The 20637-nt window shown below is 40.3% G+C and overlaps 3 protein-coding genes across 3 annotated transcripts in view; all 3 read left to right on the forward strand.

The window, feature by feature from the left end:
* LOC126373280 (uncharacterized protein MAL13P1.304-like) overlaps positions 1 to 17492 on the forward strand; it is a 108155-nt gene extending 90663 nt beyond the window's left edge. The window contains exons 4-5 of the mRNA XM_050019358.1: positions 13580 to 13676; positions 14422 to 17492. Of these exons, the coding sequence (XP_049875315.1) occupies positions 13580 to 13676; positions 14422 to 17121 (2797 nt within the window). The 3' untranslated portion in view covers positions 17122 to 17492. The remainder of the gene's footprint in view (positions 1 to 13579; positions 13677 to 14421) is intronic.
* LOC126373329 (interferon regulatory factor 2-binding protein-like A) lies at positions 5184 to 12597 on the forward strand. Its single transcript, XM_050019458.1, has 4 exons — positions 5184 to 6109; positions 8736 to 8972; positions 9511 to 9752; positions 9899 to 12597. The coding sequence occupies exons 1-4, from the start codon at positions 5443 to 5445 to the stop codon at positions 10022 to 10024; spliced, it is 1272 nt and encodes a 423-aa protein (XP_049875415.1). The 5' UTR covers positions 5184 to 5442; the 3' UTR covers positions 10025 to 12597.
* A 531-nt stretch (positions 17493 to 18023) lies between the features above and the next one.
* On the forward strand, positions 18024 to 20355 carry LOC126373378 (acid phosphatase type 7-like). The gene is made up of 4 exons (XM_050019536.1): positions 18024 to 18333; positions 18783 to 18986; positions 19458 to 19582; positions 19959 to 20355. The coding sequence occupies exons 1-4, from the start codon at positions 18174 to 18176 to the stop codon at positions 20025 to 20027; spliced, it is 558 nt and encodes a 185-aa protein (XP_049875493.1). The 5' UTR covers positions 18024 to 18173; the 3' UTR covers positions 20028 to 20355.
* Positions 20356 to 20637: the final 282 nt, after the last annotated feature.

Raw genomic sequence — 20637 nt, forward strand, 5'->3', positions numbered from 1 at the left:
GCTCGAGCATGCGCAGAGCGAGCAACCCCTGGTCGATACCCCGGCGTATACACGTCACCCCGTCTGAGGTAAACGACTCACGTTACGATAGGTCTAGAACTGGATCTAAGAAATTTGAGGGTTTTTAGGATATTAGATCAAGGGTAAAAAGAACGTTCACATTTACAAATAAATTAGATTTGGATAAAAGTTATTGCTTCTTTGGAGTTAATTTATGAAATCGAATATCTAATGATTTGGTTTGTTATTAGTATCATAAATGGTGTAATGATGCGCAATATCAAATTTATTTCTCGTAACAGCATATTAAATAGTCTTGCATCATTATAAGTCATCATTTAAATAACGTGAGCCACCTTTCAACATGTTAAACAGCATTTTCTTCCCAAAGCTCCCAGAAAAAAAAACCTTAAAATTCTGGTCGCTCCAAGATATGAAAGTCAATAGATTTTATGGAGCGTACTAACTCCCGGACGAGGCGGAAAACTTTCAACAAGAAAGTGGGACTGTCTTTGTCCGGGTAAAGTACGCGCAGGAAACTTGTCGCAGGAAAAATCTGCTAGTGACTGCCGTTTTGCGGCTTTTCGCAAACCTGTGCAAAAAATACTTCTTCCTTTACGTTCTTTTTCGTTCTGTATTATTCCTAATCTGTACCTACCTATTTTATACGTATAGGTGAGTTACCGTGTTGCGCTTGTATACAAGCCGATCAATACAATGATGCATTACAATGGAGACATGCTCACATCTTTTGTCACACCATACATAAACTCTTGCCCGTAATCCCTAATGGGTTGGGCAGACCCACAAGTAGACAACATGTAGCCACTGTGGATACGAAGTCCTAAGATGATCATCATGAACCTCATGGTAATAAAGGACTAGCCTATCACCATACATTAATCAATTTTTGACACACTTGTTTCACTTCACTGTGTCCAACTGAATATGAAGGGTAACTGGTAACTACGACTGTTGCAAATAAAATCGTAACAATCGTCAAATCAATAACCAGACTAATGTGACTCTAGCAGGGTTCGGCTCGAGGAGGCCGTGTGACGTCACAAACCGCGCCCCGCATCCCTCACAAGGTGATGTAACGTACTATTTTTGTGGGGTTGTTGTATTCTTGACTCTAATGTTTTATGTAGTTTTCAAGGGTATGAGTATGTAACGTGTTAGCAATTACATTTATGAGCTATACGTTCTAATTTTTGGTTATTTTCCTTATTTAATACGTTTATATAATTTTGACTTTGAATAAACATTTAAAATTCATTTCAACTGTCTGACGTGATCGTACACATATCGTTTATCTTTGCTAGTTTCTCAGTTAATATTTTTACTGTTAGTCATTTATCACGTGTATGCCTAATGCACGTCTTATGATGCAGATTGCCTTCACATGTTCCAATGTGTGAAAACCTGTAGAGCAGCAATTCAAACCGACAAAACAAGCTGTCGCGTTTATTAGTATTAATAAATAACCTGTTCCTGTCAATAATAGTGTTATTTTCCTGCGAATCTATCGCCGGTGTTATTTAACATTCGTCAAGTTCCTGTTGATTTGCAAGTGATCTTGTTTTGGTCTCAAGGTCTACTCAAGGTTCCGATGTAAAGCACCCTACAACGTAAACAAGGACAATTACTTAATCCATTATATTTTTCTCGTCTTTGAGTATGTTGTTATGTTCGTCGCTGTATAGATTGTCCTTGTAGTTTTCCTAAAGGCAAAGGAAGTGTTTTGTACCAAAATATAATCACAAATAAACTTATATCCTCACATCCTTAATTTAAAATAATTTATTGATTCATTAATTTCAATGTCTTTTCATTATCGTTTTGATTATTTATGATGATTAAATATCTAAATATGTAGTTTATTAGTGCTACTACGTGCCGCTGTCGTTAGCTAAACATAGGTGTACTTAGTGTTACAACACCTCTAGAGGGTTTCAATCGCTTGGAACGAGTCCAAACACATACAAAGTGCCAAATAACGAGGCGCCAGCGTTCTTTACATACATAAATATATAGAACAAAGATATCTTTAATCCGGTAACACTTAATTGCTTAAGGTGATCTCTTAAGTTCACATGTCTACCAAATCCAAATACATCACAAAGATGATTCAAGAAATTATTTCTGAAGATTCGACGCCTTTCCAAAAGATTGACAAAGCGGATGTACGCGTACTAGCCTGCATTGTTACAAGTTCGTTTATGATGCACCCGACAGTCAGCTCAGTATTCAATTTCCTTTCTGAATTCAGAGCTTGGTAGAAGGAGCATAGAGTTTTATTCAGCGAGCGCATGAATTCTTTTATATAACGGATAGAATTGCATCGCAAACTTGCAATAGTTGCAATTCGATTAATCCGACAATTTGAGGCTCTCACGTAGCGCCACCGAGGCGATTGCTACGTGCAGCGAACGTAAATAAACATTGACACGTGTTATGGGTGCGGGCCCGCGCATGCGCCGCACGCCAGCGACATCGATCCTCCTCCCGACACATTTAAGGTGGATGATGCTTTGTGTGCATGATCCATTCTTGGCTGCTGTCATACACGATGTCTCAGAAGAATGAGTACATCGAAAGGCTTTGTCTTAGCAGGAGAAACAGTTAGATGAGGTTGAAGAAATCCTACAATTAAATGATCAGAATTAAGTCAGGATATATATTGTATAAAGATGAAGACAAAGAAGATGAGCACCGTAATATATGAAAAATATTTCGAAATACCCTTGAGGAGTGATGACAAATAGACACGTTACATCTACACATAAAACACTATAATAATACCCTATTCTAAAATAAAATGACACTTTTAAAACTGAACACACCCAAAGCACAAAGACACGACTCTATAGGAACAAAATAAAACATCCATAGGAGCGTCCAGAAATCAATAGCCGAAACAAAATCCACTTCCTTCGCTTCATGTAATAACTTTCTCGCCCCCTAATCGATTAAAATGCAAATGTGAACAGAAGCGTTGAATACTAAATAGTGTTAAAACTTCGATCGCGTGTGGCGATTGCAACTAGCTAGATGTAAATAAACATAGCACGTGCTGCAGCAAACAGGGGTGGTCGCGCAGGCGCAGTGGCCGCTCTCGACGTGACTCCATATCGTTGAACAGTGAACACCCTCATTAGGATAATGGCTCCTACGTGGTGCTTCAACATACGTTGTTTCGAGGATGGCAAGGCAACAGAACAACTGTCGTCAACATAACACTACCTACTTGAGAATGTAAAGACCAATTGTTGTCTTTCTGACGTTAAAACTAGCATTAAGTAGCTTACTTCTGAACAACACCAGTCAGAACGTATTGTAACTAAGTTACTTGTAAATGAATAGTGAATATTTTGATTTAATTTATACATGCGTCGTGTTGACCCAAAAAAAGCCAAGCGAAGATAAGGTTGTTATTCTATAACATATTTTATCAGGGACGTGATCGCATTTACGTACGTCCGTCACATTATTTGCAACAAATAACAAAAAATGTGTATCGGGCTGATTAGATATCACCTTCCTATCATTGTTTGTTTTAGCAAATGTCTGTAATTTCATTATCTTTAAGTATAGACACAATTTGATCATCGCCACGGAAATTACTGACAATGTTGATAAAAGAAAGCTGCCCTAAAAAGAACTAAAATCGGATTATTCCTTCCCGTCGACGTGATGAGGCGAACCAAACGAAAATTCGATTACTTGATTGCAAATTTCGACGCTATCCAAATTGTAAAAAGGAAAATCTGGATTAACTACTTTTGGAGCATACCTAGTTCGTTTCAGCTAAATGGATTTGTCTTTGTTTATCTAGATTACCTGATTCCTTTGTTAACCTACCATACCTATCTCCATATAAATTGTCTCCTCGTTTATAAAGTGCTCAAAATCAATATTTATCATCGCATTTGTTTTAGTTAAATAAAGTCTACATTGAAAAATAAAGTAGGCTACTGAATCATCAAATTCTCTCTACGGTTAATTTTTTTCGTTCAGATTACGTGTACAACTTCAACCAATTTAGTAGTGTGTGTGAGCCCCTGTACGCGATCACCCGTTCGTCATCCGGGTCTACCTGGCCACATAACTGTTTTTTCTCCGATCCTCAGTCGCATACAAAAAGCGATGAGCCTTCATTATTATTAAAGCACAACAGAGCGAACGGCAACGTGGCGTGCAACGTTGCCAGGCCGCACGCTCGGCTGACTCGTCACGTGACGTCACGTCTCAAGATGGCCGCCGCACCGGCTGCGTCCCCCGCTCCCGGCTTCCAGCCGGATCCGTTCGTGTTGCTCGGTAATAATAATTTAGAATGCAGTCGCTGGAAAGGAAACCGAGCGAGAATAGATTGAAATTTAATGTATCAAGCACGTCGAGTATACGCGTTAGCGCTAATTGTTATTCTTCAATAGCAGCTGTTTACTTTCGTTGAATAATATCGAAGCTGTTAGCGGAATGGAGGGCTCTCGGAATGCGTTTCGAGCCAGTTCGTGATTCATTTTGTTGATAGCCGCTATAACATTATAGTACTTGTATTTAGATATGTATGTATTAAAAACGCAACGGCCAACAGACGCTATTAACATAAATTGTTCCTACAATGTAAAATCCGTTCCGTCAAAACATTCTTAGAGCTGCCTGGTTATGGCTTCTTTGGCAAAAGATCATTATTTTATGCTCTTCATTCATGTCGAACACTCAACGCCTTACTTACTGTGTAGTGCTACTCGAAATCCGATATTCTTTTTATATTATTTTTTACCATTTTCGATTCCGAGAATGCTGCCTCTCAGATGTTTACAATTTTTTTACATCTTTTTTATTTGTAAAACGCGAACAACATCGACGTTAACTAATGGTCGTTACGCGTGTTCTAGTTTAGACATAACATTAGGTATAACATTGGTATTATTATAAACCGATGATGTAGCAGTCGATCGAAGAAATAAGATCGTCGCATCTGCTAAGCGTCGCGTTCGGTGCATAAGTACAGTGGTTATCGTGCGATAAGCGTGTTGTGGGTCGTCGCTTTGTGCGGCGTGGCGCGATGGCGGCGCATCCGCGTCGGTCGGGCCGGCGGCTAACGGCTCGGGCGGCGGCGGCGGCGCGCGGTGCCGCGTGTAGCCGCGAGTGCTGCGCGCGCTGACGTCACCGCTCGATAATGGCCGCCGCGGCCCCCCGCGGCCCATCCTCCCCGCCGCGCGCCGACCTCCACTCCGCTCAGTCTCTCGTCGACCGCTTACGGAGTGAGTGCCTTCCAGCCCCACATCGCCCGGCATCCGCGGATCCGAATGTGAAACTGTGTTTCCCTATCATGGTGACGGTGTTTCTTTTTGAGAGTTTGAAAAATCTGTGACAATTTACAAAAGAAGTGAAGAAGGCCGATCTCTCGCGCTCCGCTCGACACCCGGCGGCGAGATGTCGGTTATGCAGAAACGGCAGCACTGCTACTTGTGCGACTTGCCCCGTATGCCATGGGCGATGTTGCACGAGTTCTCGGAGGCGGTGTGCCGTGGGTGCGTCAACTACGAGGGTGCGGACCGGATCGAGGTGGTGCTCGAGACGGCGCGCCAACTCAAACGGGCCCATGGATTCCAAGAGGGACGGGGCCCTACACACGCCAAGGGTGCTCACCGCACGCCACTGGAGGCTCATCAGAACGGAGCCGAAACAACAGCAAGAGGCCAACCGGCACCGCCGGCTCACCATACACCTGCTGCAGGATTTACGTTACATCACGCTCGGCCGGCGGCCAGCACTGGATTGCTGACAGAGTATGGTCGTCGAGATGAACACGAAGGACGGAGACTAGCTCACCTGCCGACGCACCACTTGCCGGCGCATGGTGGTGCTCGCCTCGCGCCCGGCCTCACACTCAAAAGGCCGCTGGATGACGATGACCATCAGAATCACCATGAGCCCGCCAAAAGACTGCTGGAGGAGCATTCCCGGCCACCACTAACCCGTGGAGATTCTTTACCGGCGGTCTCACTAGCGGCCCCGTTCGCTCCCGACCGGGTTTTCAAGCAGGAAAAACATCCTCTACGCACTCCGTCTTTTGATGCGTCTTCTTTCAAAACTAACGGTGAGTCTGCTGCAAATGTTTTTTCTTTAGCTTTAAATATCTTTAACAAGTCGGTTGGTGGACAGCTATAGCTACGCTTTAACAGTTGAAAGGAACTTTTGCCATTATTGATATTTTCGGATTCGTCTTTTGTGTATTGCATATAATTTATCCCAAAAAGGAATACTTTAATAACCCGGTTACCCAAGAGATGACGTTATTTTAGGTTTACGATCTTAGCTACAATCTTTTGAGTGGAAGATGTTGTTTTTTATCCGAAATCCATTATGAAATGAAACTATACCGAGTATGAACTTTTTAAATTTACACAAAGTATCGTCCAACGAGACAGTAACATTGCTGTTATACACTTTAATTTTGTAGGAAAGTAGGACTGTTGAAATTGAGAATAGAAATTTGTATTTCAAACTTTCTTCAGCCGTTTCTTTTAGTTTTGTATTCAATTCTTTGATGCGTATTAACAATATACAACCTTCGACTACTTTTAATTTTCCATTCACTTTCCGATTAACGTTAGATTGTTTAAGTTCAGTAGGGGTTGTTCGTGTAACTCAGTTTCTATCTTAACAAATCGAAATGTCTCGACATTGGCCAAAAATTTCTAAAAATTTACAGGTGCTGTCATTTTCAGATTCTAATTGTGATAGAAACTAAAGTTAGGTTAGTAAGCCTTAATTTACATTTAGCGAGAACCGAGAAGTCTTTGATTTTTAAATCTTCCCCTGGTCTGCATTCAATAACTTTTCAACATTTTGTTTAAATTCCACCAATCAAATATAACAACAGAAAAGGATTTATCAGTAAAACGTAGCATTAACTTAGGCGTACTGGTGTATTCGAATGTTCCTGTCTGCAATAATTATTTTAATGTACCCTCATTGCGGAGTTGAATAGTTCCGTGTTACGCAGAAAATTATCCATCACAATGCAGATCCGTGTATTTATTGTTGAGACATTTAGATAAAACTTCGTATGAAAGTAACAACGTTCGTTGACGTAATGCAACATTTTTTGCTGTTTACAAATAACAATACAGGTTAGGAACATAAAAATAGAAATTCGTTGTAGTCACGAGTGCGGCGATAACGTGAGCGATAGGTTCGCGTCCGCGCGATGTGGTCGTTTTGCGCAAGCGGCGAACGGCGGCCGCGGGATTCATATCTAGGTAGGTGCATTAACTCAGTCCATAAATACTAAACCGGTCGGACTGGTTGAGCGTTCTCGAAAGCGAGCCGCTGAGTGGTGGCCTCTCGCACACCACAACACTCGTACACGCAGACACCCACGTAACATGAACGCGCCGCTGTGAATGCAAGCACGACACCGCGCGGTACGGCAACGTCGCGTGACGACATTTTCGCTCGCGTACGTATGTAGGTAGGCCGGCGGGCGAAAAAATATAGCGCCTGCCTACGCTTGGCAGAGTCGCTCGACCACATTCCGCTGGCGTGTGTGTAGGGAGCGCAGCCACGAGCCGCCGGCCAAAAAGGTCACCGCGCGTGACGTCATCACCGCCATATGGGCTGGGCCTTCACACATCCGACCGACCATCACTCACGCCCTTTCGCACGTTACCCTAATGAATAATCAATGTTTACATTCATTACATACACGGCAATGTTCGATAGGCGAAGTAGCTGATAAACATGTCGCCCAGATAAACGAGGTTACAATTTTATTTGTCACACGATATTTCTAAACGTGGTATACGTTTCGAAGCAATGTTTCATGCCATGGAACCTGTTCCCTGTTTGAAACATTTCATAAACTATAAACTTGAGTATATTTTACAACAAACCCATGTAATTAAAATTTAAAAGTAGGTAATAATGTGAATTTATAGTCATCATCCGTAATATAAACAAATAAACGTTTTATATTTTCTGAAACCTGATAAAGAAAAACTGGGACAACTCATGTAAGTTCTTTAAGTTGGTCGTAATGTTTTGTACAATATATGCGTCAGTATAAATCACGAAGTAAATAATGGTGTGCTAGTAAAAGGCTGGTAGCAGGCGCACACGCAGTCGCGGGGGACGTTTGGCAACGTCGCCTGGCCGCGGACACCATACGATTCGTTGCATATTCGAGTGTGGCACCGTATCACTGTTCGATTATTGCATGTACTTACCTACCCGTCTACCTCGGGAGTTGGCCCGCTCGGCCTCAGCCACGTTGTGTGACCAGCAATGACACATCACGCGCTACGTAAGCGCGTATTAACACACAATGCTATTTATACGCCATTATATGCGTGTGTGAACGTATGTTTACTATCCGTCGCTCCACCGCAAACGATGTGTCATCCAACATTGAATGTAAGGTTATTCGGACAAATGAAATGGAGGCGTTTCTCACCGATGCGCCGACGAAAGCCCGGCTCCGCGTTCGAGGCGCGTCGTCTCGTGCCAGATGCTATTATCATCGCTGTCCCAATGAACTCGTTAAAATGTAGTTTTATTATGACGGGTTAGAATTTTCAACCATTCGATCGTTTCGAAAGGAAAAACATTTGGCTAATATGTGGCAACAAAAAGTTTGAAGGCTGTCCAAAACCGACTTTTTCTGAGAATGTAGACTTTCCTATTGGTTCACAAATATGACAAAAATTTGGAAAATATTGCAGGTTATGGAAATAGTGCGCCGTTAACAAACGGGTCCGCCGGGTCTCCTCTGGGGCGCACGGCCGGGTCGCCTCCAGTAACGGGTGCAGGCGGTGCGGGCCCGTCCCCGATGGCGGCGCTCATGTCGGTGGCCGACACGCTGCCGCCGGGCTCGCCGCGATCCGCTGGTGGATCCCCCCCACAAGCGCCCCAACAGCGCTCCAACAGCCGCTCCAGCCAACACTCACCCAACTCCTCAGGTACGTCCCACAGCTTCACAAAGATCTACAGCTAATTTTGATGCAACAACTTGCTAACAAATATGGCTGAGATCCTTCTCCATTGTCAAGACATTATTCATCTAATTTAAGTCCGACTTTCTGGGACGATTTCATAACGAGCTTATCATATCAATTTCACATTATGCATCATGATTTGTTGCCATTAGTTCACTCAGCTGAAATTTTTCACATTTATTATATTTTTGAATGGTGCTGGAAGTTTGTTGCTATGTTGAACCGAGATGAGCATACCCGTTACGTTTACGGGCTCCGTCCGACGGCCGCAGTCGCCGTTCGTCGGTGCGGCGCCCGACGACCGCTTATGCCCAAGTCGTCCAGCTAGTCGGATTTATCCACAACGATCGCGAAACAATCGATTCGATCATTTCATGACTTTTTATAAGCCCGCGTGATATACATCAACAATAATCCAGTTTATCCGATAAAGTGTGAAAAAGTAGTTAGTATACGCGTTGTTATTCGTGGGCAAAAAATAAGTTTTTACTCGGTCCGGCAGGGTCGAACGGAGGGCGGCGGTCGTCGGGCTCGCGGCACGTGTCGTCGACGACATCGGTGTCGTCGACGGAGGCCGGGGAGGGCGCCGAGGCGACGGCTCCTGCGCCCGCGCCGCTGCTCAAGTGCACGCTATGCCAGGAGCGCCTGGAAGATACACACTTCGTCCAGTGCCCCAGTCAGCCGCACCACAAGTTCTGCTTCCCCTGCTCGCGGGACTCTATCAAGAGACAGCAAGGATCTGAAGTGAGTTGCACATGTTTATTTTATTTACGTTTTGTACTCCTAAAATCTGCTTCTAAAGTTCAGAAATCACATTATTGCTGACTGAAATGGACAAAAATTTGTTTACGTATACGTAAAATGCAACTGGTAATGGCTTTTTTTTTCAGGTTTACTGTCCAAGTGGAGAAAAATGCCCACTGGCGAACTCGACAGTCCCATGGGCATTCATGCAGGGTGAAATCGCCACAATCCTAGGCGAGGAGTTCAAACCGAAGAAGGAAAGGGAGACTTAGGGCCGCTCATTGAAGTCCTGACGCTACCTCTTTTCCCTCTCGCTGTGAACGCGAGAGGCGTGCCGCGGCATGCGGCCGCAGGCGCCCAGGCGCGCGGCTCCGCGGCGCCGGCCACCGGCCGGTCTCACGAACCGATCACTTGTATATAGCTCTGTAAATAGTCTTAATTTAGTTCGCTCACCGAAACTCTGACGGATTCGGAACCGGCTTTGATGCAAGGCCAGGATATGCACCGTATTCAGCGTATTCGATTTGTAATTTTCTAATTTTATTTATTGGAGACTCAGGGGAGTTTTATCGTGCGTTGAAAACGGTGCCGTATTCTGGATATAGTACATATCTGTTTTCGATGATTTTTGGATTGTCTTGACAGAAGACAAGTTGCGGGAGGATGTTAGGATCTGAAGTCATTCTCGTGTGGAGCGCTCGCCGCGGCGAGTTTCGTTCGGATGCCATTTTCTTAGTTACCTGTAGGTCCCGAACCATAGTGAACTTGGCATTTATTTATGTGATTCTATATACTGTACGAGTATTACGCGATATATTGATCATGACATATTTTATGTAGTCGGAAGTACTGATTGTATAAACGTAGATTTCGAATGTCGGAAGCGCATAGCTACCTGTACTGTACAGATCTTAGCTCGATGTATATTTGTATTTATTACATACAAAGTATGCAAATAGTCTTGTTTTACACGAAGCGATTTATTCAGAGTGGCTCGAGTTCCGTTAATGTCTTGCATTCGATGACTAATTCGGCCTGTTGATGAATTTACTTTTTACTCTTAGCGATGATGACGTTGTTAATTTCCATAAAATCATTCAAAATTCTAATTGTGGACGTGGCTCTGCGGGGCTGTCGGTGTTTTGAGTTGATTATTTTGTAAGGATAAGTTGTTGAGTTGCCCGGAGCGCCCGTTGCCGGCGCGGCCGCGCGCCGCCGCCGAGGCTACAGTATTAGCGGGCTCGCTTGCACACGCGGGGGCTACCTAGTCATTTTGTGAAATGTCAAATTGTCAGAACCGCGCGCACGCGGCTGTTATAGGAACTCTTAAAACTCGCTGCTATATTTGTATAAAGTCAAGTAATTATCATTATATAATTATCATTATATATATCATAATGTTAAACGATTCGTAGTGTATGTCAATTTCGAAGACTATCAGATGTCGACCGCATAGCTTGATAACATTTTACTTTTGCATTTGAATTGTTTATTATCGTAGTTTTACGATTTAACTATTACTTACTGGCTATAATTGTGCGACTGTGTGCTATTACTAATGGACCTTCCGATTTGAACATCCATTACCTGGACATACATTTTATTAGTTCAGCATTTGCTAATGTGTCATTAATAATAGTCACGGCTATGTATATTATATGTATGTTTTTGTGTTACTACGACTAATTATATCTGCTTGGTATTACTTTGAATAGCTTATTATGTATATCGAGACACGAATATGTCTTTAAACCCATTAGTACATTCAATTAAATTGACATGTCCATTATTTATTTTAGGTGATATTACATGTACATAATACGTATGTTGTACATATTTTGTCTACTTTGTAAATATAATAGGTAGCATGGAACAGCCACGGAATATCTTGGAGGCTCTCCATCCAGTATTATTAGGGACTCTGAGCCTTGTAGGAACATTATGTAACTTTTTATAACCTCAGACGAAAACATTTGTTTACTTATGAAAATTGTGAAATCGGTTTTATTCTTCATTATTATTAACATCTCTTACAACTTTAATAATTGCATGTTTATACCGGGTGCTATCCCATCCTGAGGCCTGTATCGAGTACACTCTGTATTGATATTTTATTGTTTTGGCATTTTGTGATAATATATTAACAAATCAATATTAGTTTTTGTCGAACGATGTTTTTCGAATGATGCTACTTAACGTCGTGTTTCTGATAGATTCGAAATTGATGGTTAGTATTATCAGTGAAACCACCCACGACGGGTTTGTCAACTGATTAGAGTCCGCTAAACGCGGCAACGATAAATTTGGAAGCACGTTATGTGCAATTTTGTTTACATTTGACATGTTAAATGTACGAATTTATTTACGCGATTTAAACTGTAAAATTATTGGTGGCAGCAACTGCACCGAAGCGTTCGATATTGTTGATTACATTTCATCGTGATTTGTGACTAAACAGTGATGATAGGATTGGTATAGACGCTAGAGTGACATTCAATTTTCGGAGTCAATGACATCGAACGAACGTTGCGCTTATCCTGCGAGGTTATTGTTGAAAGTAAAGTGGTGTATCCCAAGGAGGTGTCTTTGGGCCGTCTTTTTAGAAAGTTTATGTAGGTTTTTATGATGTACTTTTATATATTACGAATAATTTTAAGCGTACATTCAACATGTCAAAGCGTCATAGTCCGCCTTTTCACATAGGCTTGTTTGTAGTAGTCGGTGACTCGACTCGGAAGGTATAATTTTAAGACTCGTCTCTTTCTTACTGTATTCAGCAAGTGAAATGCTTCGATTAAGACGTTAATGTACATGTTGGTGAAATACAATTGATGTGATTTTGTAATATTGTCATTTTATTTACCCCTATTTTCCTAGAATTCCTTATAACTATACTTACTGTCTCACTTGGTATTACAATTTTTAAAATCCTGAGATGGGTGCTGAAACAAGTTGATGGGTAGAAAATGGCCCATAACATGGTCTATCGTATTGAAGAACCCTGTATGTTTTTTCTTTAGAAGTTCAACTAGAAGTGGCTTGCAGTGGCTGCAAGTTGTCTTTGATTACTTGTGGCTCTGCCCACCCCATTTGGGATTACGGGCGTGAGTTTATGTATGATGTGTATGTATGTTCAACTAGAAAGACAATACATGTCACTCGTGATCATATTGATATAATGTAACTCTAATAAATTGTTCCCAAATGACTTCTATGGTTCAAGGCATTGAGTTGCTGGTTAGTTGGTGTTTACTTAAGGTCGTCGAAAAACAAACTTCAATTCTACATTAATATCGAAGTGTTTGCAAAAGCTTTCATAATAATTCTAGGATCTATATGTATATTTTCTCTATAAGTGAATAGTTAAGGATTGCTATTCGGTGATAATGGTTTGTGCTATGCAGTAGCTCCTGCCTATTGAGTGACTCTTAATATTGCATTTGCATAGAGTACACATTTCTGGCACTAGTCTTTCATACTCAACGTTTTAAACTAAACTCAAGTATTTTTTACCTTGTCTCTTTACAAGTAGAAGTGTTTTTAGTTTACGATAAAGGTATCATGACAAGTTACCAATCTATCGCCCAATAATTTTGAGGGCATCTCAATCCTTTAATCGAGTTTTATGACGTGTCTGAAATAATAATCAACTGAAATTATTGTGCTTTTCTCCTCTCATCCTGCTGCTAAACTGAAATAACGGAATACTATTATGCCTGTACTACACGACGTCGTCGTCGTACTATCCGTTAAGAAAATGCTTCAAATCTGAAATAGTTTTTAATCATAAATCAAATAAATAATATTTTGGTTATCTTTGCTTTCAGATCGGAGCAACGGGCCGGGCGAGAGGATGCCCGAGCCGCTATGCCTGACCAACAGATGAGGTCCGGAACACCTCGCTACCCAGTCGATAGATATTTGGTTAGTAAAATGTATCTCTCTTTTCGAGAAACTGAAAGGCAACTTACAATACAAGGAATGAAAATAAAATTGCTATTCAATGTTCTATATCAAGTAAATAAATCTTTTTTGGTGTATACGTAATACGTACGTAAAACGATTACGAGTTTATTACAATTAAATACTTAATTAATATAATTAGATAGTATTTTGAATTTGTCAGAAAATAAATTTTAATTTCATATGAATGTAATTCTATGTAATAAAGCTTACTAAAGATTAATTATTACCTAAATGATAAAAATACCTGGTTTTAAAATAAATCATCAGGTTCTAGTTATTAAATAACTTGTAATGTGTACCTACAAGAAGGATTTAAAAGATTTGTTGTTGTTGCAGTTTATTGACATTTCTTCTCCTCAGACATAACGCCTTGCGAAATGACGTAGATTCACAAATATTAAATTGACCTATTGTCAGAGGGGTAATGCTGCCAGCCTGTTGGGCACCTTGCCTCGATGTGACGCATTGGAGGAGGTGTTTTATTTATAAGATGTGTTTGTTTTGTTTTTAATTGTTTGAATAAATATTTTTTTAAATTGACCTTCAACAAGTTTATCCATGATAATTACCTTAAATAAATGATTCTGATTTCTATTATATTCACACATACACTCTCTCCATGTGGAAGCAGTGAAAAATACCACCTTGATAATAATGCTTGAGACGTCTCCAAATACTAATTTGATGCTCCCCGATCTTATAGGTTGAGAGCAGCAATACTATTGAAATGGTGAATATCATGGATGATGAGCTATGGCGGTCGGAGCCGGCGCTACGGCCCGAAGATGAACTCATCCTGCGGCGGCTGCACGACATGCTGCAGACCACCGCCGACGACCTCAAGCTGCTCTCAGGAGAACTGGCCAAGTACCACCAGCCCGGTGTCCAAATCAAAACACAACCCACACCTCTAGACGAAGAATTCAACGAAAAAGTTCACATAGAAGAACTCGTCAACGCCAAATTCCACGGCTACAAAATTGTAGACAATCCCACACCAATCACACCGACTGGACCTAAAGTAGTTGCTAGTTCAAAACCCAATGTCAATACTGGGGTCCAAGTAGATTCAACGACGACGGCTAATAAACCAGTTAAACGTAGGAACTTAGAAATAACGCGTACTAGGATATTAGAAATAGATGAAAAAATAGATAAAGATACAAAGCAAAAATTGAACAATGGTAAAGTCATTAACAATGCAGCTGCAGTAGCTTATAATGAATTCACTTATCAACACGTAGAACCTCAAGTCAAAACTATTAAGCAAAATAAGTTAAAAGTCCAAGATATGCCAAGTATCAATATTAGAAGTGAATTGAAGGAGCAGAAAGTGTTGCAGTTGGATATTTTCCCCGATAGTCAAGAGAAGACAGAGAATACTGGAAACAAAAACGTCGCTGTAATTGCATTTGCTCACGAAACTTCAGTACAGAAACAACAAGACCCACAAATAACATTAACAAACAAAGGACAAACTTCATCCTCGCATCAAGTTCAGGTTACAAGACGAAGCCTATCACAAACATATATTAAGAAAGAACCAATTAGAAAAGTATCTAAAATGTCAACGTGTGAAAGTAGCGAATCCACTAATAACGTCAGTTCGGATACTCGACATAATATAAAAACCCAAAAACAAATCAAATCTGTTATAAGATCGTCACCAAATATTTCGGCTCGCGATCGTGTAAAAAGTAAAAAGACTAGTGTTAATAATAAGGAATCTGACAAACGTACTCATTTCAACCTTGATGATTGGAAAAGGAAACTGAGTGTAGTTTATGGCCAACCGTCTTCATCTAAAAATAGTAAATCTAAACAAGCCAAGAAATCCCCGAAAATATCGAACATACCAGCCTCCAGCACCTGCAAACCAGTCAGGAATCAATTGAATAACGGTGAATATATACCGTATTCTCACTTAACTCTAGGAGGAGTTAGAGTAAGTGACGTTGAGAAAGAAATAGGAGATGTTGCCAACAAAAATGACATACCTTTAACTCCTATTATTGATAAACTATTAAGCAGTCGAGAAAATTCATTTCATAAAGAAAGCCCTAAGAAAAATAAAAAAGATAGTCGGAGGATATTTACCACATCAGACGAAAACCTGTTGCAAGAGGTAATAGATATAGAAAGAGCTGTAAGTACAACTATTGAAAAGAATACTAAGAAAAAAGTAGATAAAAAAGAAAATAAATTACAAAATGTGTCTAGTGAAAGTAAAGTGGAAGACAATACAGATAGCTATGCTGATGATTTTGAGGATGAAAACACTGAAAATACAGAAACAAATGCAAAGAAAGACAACGATAATTCTAGTCATTCGGGTTCAAAACAACATAGAGGCAACAATACTAATAGTGAGAGTGGTGACGATTCTGATAGTGATAATGGTGACAACAAGCCCAATCGGAATAAAACTCAAATACATAACAGAACCTATACAAAAAAGTCTAACCTATCAATAAAGAATCAGGTAGATGTATTCGAATTTGTACATTCGGTTGACACACAAGACAGTGCTACACAAAGTAATACAACGCATAAAATATCACTCAAAGAAACTCAAACCTCTCCTAGGAATGAAAAACCCAAAATAAATCCTATTCACAATGATCTGTGGCCTGCTGATCCAAAAGGGGAAGTTGAAAAGATGTTTAAATTAGAAAAGGACTTTATAAAAAAGCTTATTTTAGAAGAGTACGGGGATTTTTTTGAGAAAAACATTAATAAACCGTCTACCTCGAAAGATGCTGCGGAAGGACAGCATAACAATGTCACAGCGACGCAGAAGATTACTCAGACGTCTCCTGCACGCGCTAAAAGTGTGATGACGTCACCAACTAGAACAAAAACTAGGACGACATCACCCTTTATGTCTTTAACCGTCGACCACCAAACTAGCCCAATGATAGTTGTCACCAATGAAGAGCATTTGACTGTTGAAGTTAATAACGAGGAAGATAGTATATCCATCAATTTGTCATCACCTAGATTCAGTTTACGATTACCGCAGACTTCTCGCGAGGTTTTATCTAACCTTGAAGTGTCCAGTTTATCACCCAGCAAAGTAGAGCAGAAAGACAAAGCAGTCCTAGCTAAGGCGTTTAGAAAGAGCTCGATAAGTAGTTCTAGTTCAGAGGTAGAAAATTCATCAGAAATGAGTAGTTTAGGGGAAGTTAGATTGAAACTGAAAAGAAGGTTTAAGAAGCGAGTAAAAACGATATCCGAATCAAGCGAGACGTCGTCTACTTCGAAGTATAGTTCAGACATACCATCCGGGGGCATAATACCATTACGAAGTGAAGGGGAAGTTAGCTTAGGACAGAGGGTAAGGAAAGTATCGAATAAGACGAGTAAAAGTGAAGGTGAAACCAGTTTAGGGAGATCTAAATGATATATAAGCATAATTTTGTTTCTATTTGTTCAAAATCTATCATGTGTTCTGTTAGTGTTGATGTTTGATTGTATTGTGTTAACAATTTTGCGCCGGCTATGAAATTGAATATTGTTGAGAGAATGGTGTTAGGTAATACAATATAAATAAGTAATATTTTTCTAATAATGTAATCAATGTGCTTGTTCGTTGTTCACCTCCAGTACAAATCTAGTATCACAATGTCGATTGTGATATTTTTTTAATTTACGTTTAAGTAAATTGTTTTAATGTATGTAAGTCTATTTTTTTACTGCGCCATTTATCTGTATGCTATTATAAGTTAGCGAAATTCTGTAATGACTGAAATAATTAAATATATTAATTTTGAAGTTGTTTTTAATTTACTTTACGCATGACTCAATGACAAGATGGAGGTAAACATGAGATCCTCGACCATATATTTCACGATGAGGAAGACTTCTGCTCTATGCGAGGTATATCAACTGATTCGTTTAGATGTTATCAGCTATTTATCGAACCAACAATTCTCTGAAATCTTAGTTATTATGTCAGTGACAACACGACTACGTGTATCCTCATGCGATATTTTAATCTTTTCTTCGACCCTGACAATTTCTAAAAGGTCCTATCAACGGAAAATTGTTTGTTAAAGCATAGAAGCATACTTTGTCTTGATGAGTTATCTTTCCACTGGTCAATACTTCATATTATTACGACCTGATCCAGACTAATAAATAGTCCAAATTTATGAACCGCATTTACCAATTTTATAGTTTTGTTTACAACATCATTTGTTAGTTAAATTTTAATGTTTCTAATGCATTTTCTGAGCAACTGTTCTAATGCTTGGAATATTTTCCCCTCTTCTACCCATAGACAAAAGAACTAGTAATCACAAAAAACAATAATTTGACATGACATAATAGGACACAATCAAATCATCTTTGTAAATATACAAAATGAAATTATAAAAGAACTTCAGGAAATTCCTTCGAACAACGATCGTTGTACCTATATGAACTTATTTGAACGTATAATAGGAGTCATCTATGGCAGAATACCCGAAGTGGTGGTTGATGGTGTGGAAGCTGTTTATCCTGGGACTGCTTCGTCCGGGCTGGTCAGTACTGATGCACCCATCTGAAGATTACAAAGAGTTTGATGAAGTACCTATATACCAACCGGAGCAGACGCATTTAACTTATGATGGTGAGTGGAGAGTGAGCTTCTAAGACAGAAAAGCGGAGTTGAATACGATCTCACTTATGTTTACTGTCCAATGTTTTATGTTTATTTTTATTTTTTTTTAAAGAACGTCTAGGGCCCTGTGCCGAGGTTTTTCTTGCAGCTTCTTTTCCCCGGTTATACAGGTTGTGAGAAGCTGCAGTAGTTTTAGGCGGATGAGACGTTCTTTATGTAAAAATTGACGATTCAAAGTATAACTATGTTACCTACTGAATAAAGATATTTTTGAATTTGAATCTCTTCGAAAGGTTACCTTTAATATTCTCGACGGGACCTGTGTGTGGAGATTAACCAGTAACGTTTTATTATTCACGCGTTTCCGTAGTTCGTGACTAATTCCAAGTTTTTAGCATTTCAATGCCAATGCAATACCATCGTGGTCCTCTTGCCATAAAACCGTGTTTCATTTCCAGACGAATCAAATGGCTTTACTCTAACCTGGTCCACCCCGAAAACCCCCGGAAAAGCAAAATTGAAGTATGGAGAACAACCGAAAGACCAGTGCAGCGTGCTACGGCCGAAAATATTACCTGTCGGAGGCAGCGGGAAGAAACAATGGGTCAATATCGTGAAGCTGAACAGTTTCAATAATAATACTGCTTATAATACTACGTATGGTAACTGCACACATGTCACGCCCTTATTAGATTATCAGCTCGGCCAATTAGTTCATAATTTTAGAAAATACATTTGTGGCCACAGTTTTGCTTTCAACCAAGGGTTGCTTCGGTCTGGTAACTAATAATTCCATAATTCAAAATAAACAGCCTTAGCTAATGGCCTCCGTGGGTCAGTAGTTGGGCGTTGGGCTCGCAATCCGGAAGATAGTTTGGTAAAGACATTCCAGGCTGATCGCCCGATTATTCGAAAGTAAGATGATCCCTGCTTCGAAGGGCACATTCAGCTGCTGGCTATTATTTGCCTAAGTGAATATGTAATCATTAGGTGCAATCAAAGAGCAACAGTTCAGTCACTGAGTCCAACGAATTATTTGCCTGTGCCTGGTCTTGTGAAGAATAGCTATTTCTTATGCTCTGTCTTCTAGTTCAGCCTGTAGTTTCAAAGGGTATTTATTTGATCCGTTTCAGTTTATAAAATAGGATCCAACCACGCGTGGTCTGAGCTGATGAAGTTCAGAACCCCGCCTCCAAGGAAGTATCAACCACAACGAGTGCTTTATTTTGGAGATATAGAGGGGAAAGGACAATACAATGTAAGTACTGATTTGTTTGGTATTGTTGCGATCTGATAATCATTGGTAGGCGAAAAATACAAAGGTCAAGCGGCTAGCGGAAGGATATCGGACACAGGACGCTTGCAGCCAACTTTGATACGAATTGCTTCGACGGACATGATGAGCCAAGACAATAGCACAGATGATAATACTAAGATTCGATAAATCCGGCTTGCCTCGGTGAGACGCGGGTACTTAGTTCTTCTTGTGATGGATGTACCACAATTGATTGTGAGCTTATGTTTGTTATGTGATAGTAAATGTATCTATTCATTACTAGAACTAGCATGTACGATACAGCCCCATACACTGGCATATGTATTCCCGCCTTAATAGTTGGTGTCTTTTTCATCAGATGACACACATGAGCGTGCAGACGAGAAAAGGAAAGACGAAACAGAAGAAGAAACAGAAACATAGTTGACAAAATCTTACAAATTCCGATATTTCAGATTAAGATACTTTAGACTAATATTTGCAAAGCGAATGTAATCATTTGAATATATTTTGAACTTCATTCGGATATTGTTCTGCCATATTTTAATCAACTACTTCTTCTACCATGTCCATGGTGTCCCTGATGCCCATGCTATGAATGAAGCCTCCTGAGGCCCCTGATACAGCTCTTGTAACGACTTCAAGTTCTCAACTCAAATTGTCTCATTAGTTTTAAGTTTTGTACTGATTGGCCAAAAACTAAAAAGATCCGTGCCGGAAGGCACGTTAAGCCGTTGGTCCCGCTTATTAGCAGTAAAAACACCTCCACCAACCCGCATTGGAGCAGCGTGGTGGAGTATGCTCCATACCCCCTCCGGTTGATTGAGGGGAGGCCTGTGCCCAGCAGTGGGACGTATAAAGGCTGTTTATGTTATGTATGTTATGTTATTCTTTTATAAGAAATCTGGCTGCAGTCATAGGTATATAGCCTGTTTGTCTACAGAATAAAAATGGGGACAATACCATTTCGTTCAACGTTGAAACTAGTTCGTCACAGTATTTATGGTATTAGTTCAGCTGATTGTCATATCATTAGC

The sequence above is a fragment of the Pectinophora gossypiella genome, chromosome 15 (assembly GCF_024362695.1).
Source record: "Pectinophora gossypiella chromosome 15, ilPecGoss1.1, whole genome shotgun sequence".
Lineage (NCBI taxonomy): Eukaryota > Metazoa > Arthropoda > Insecta > Lepidoptera > Gelechiidae > Pectinophora > Pectinophora gossypiella.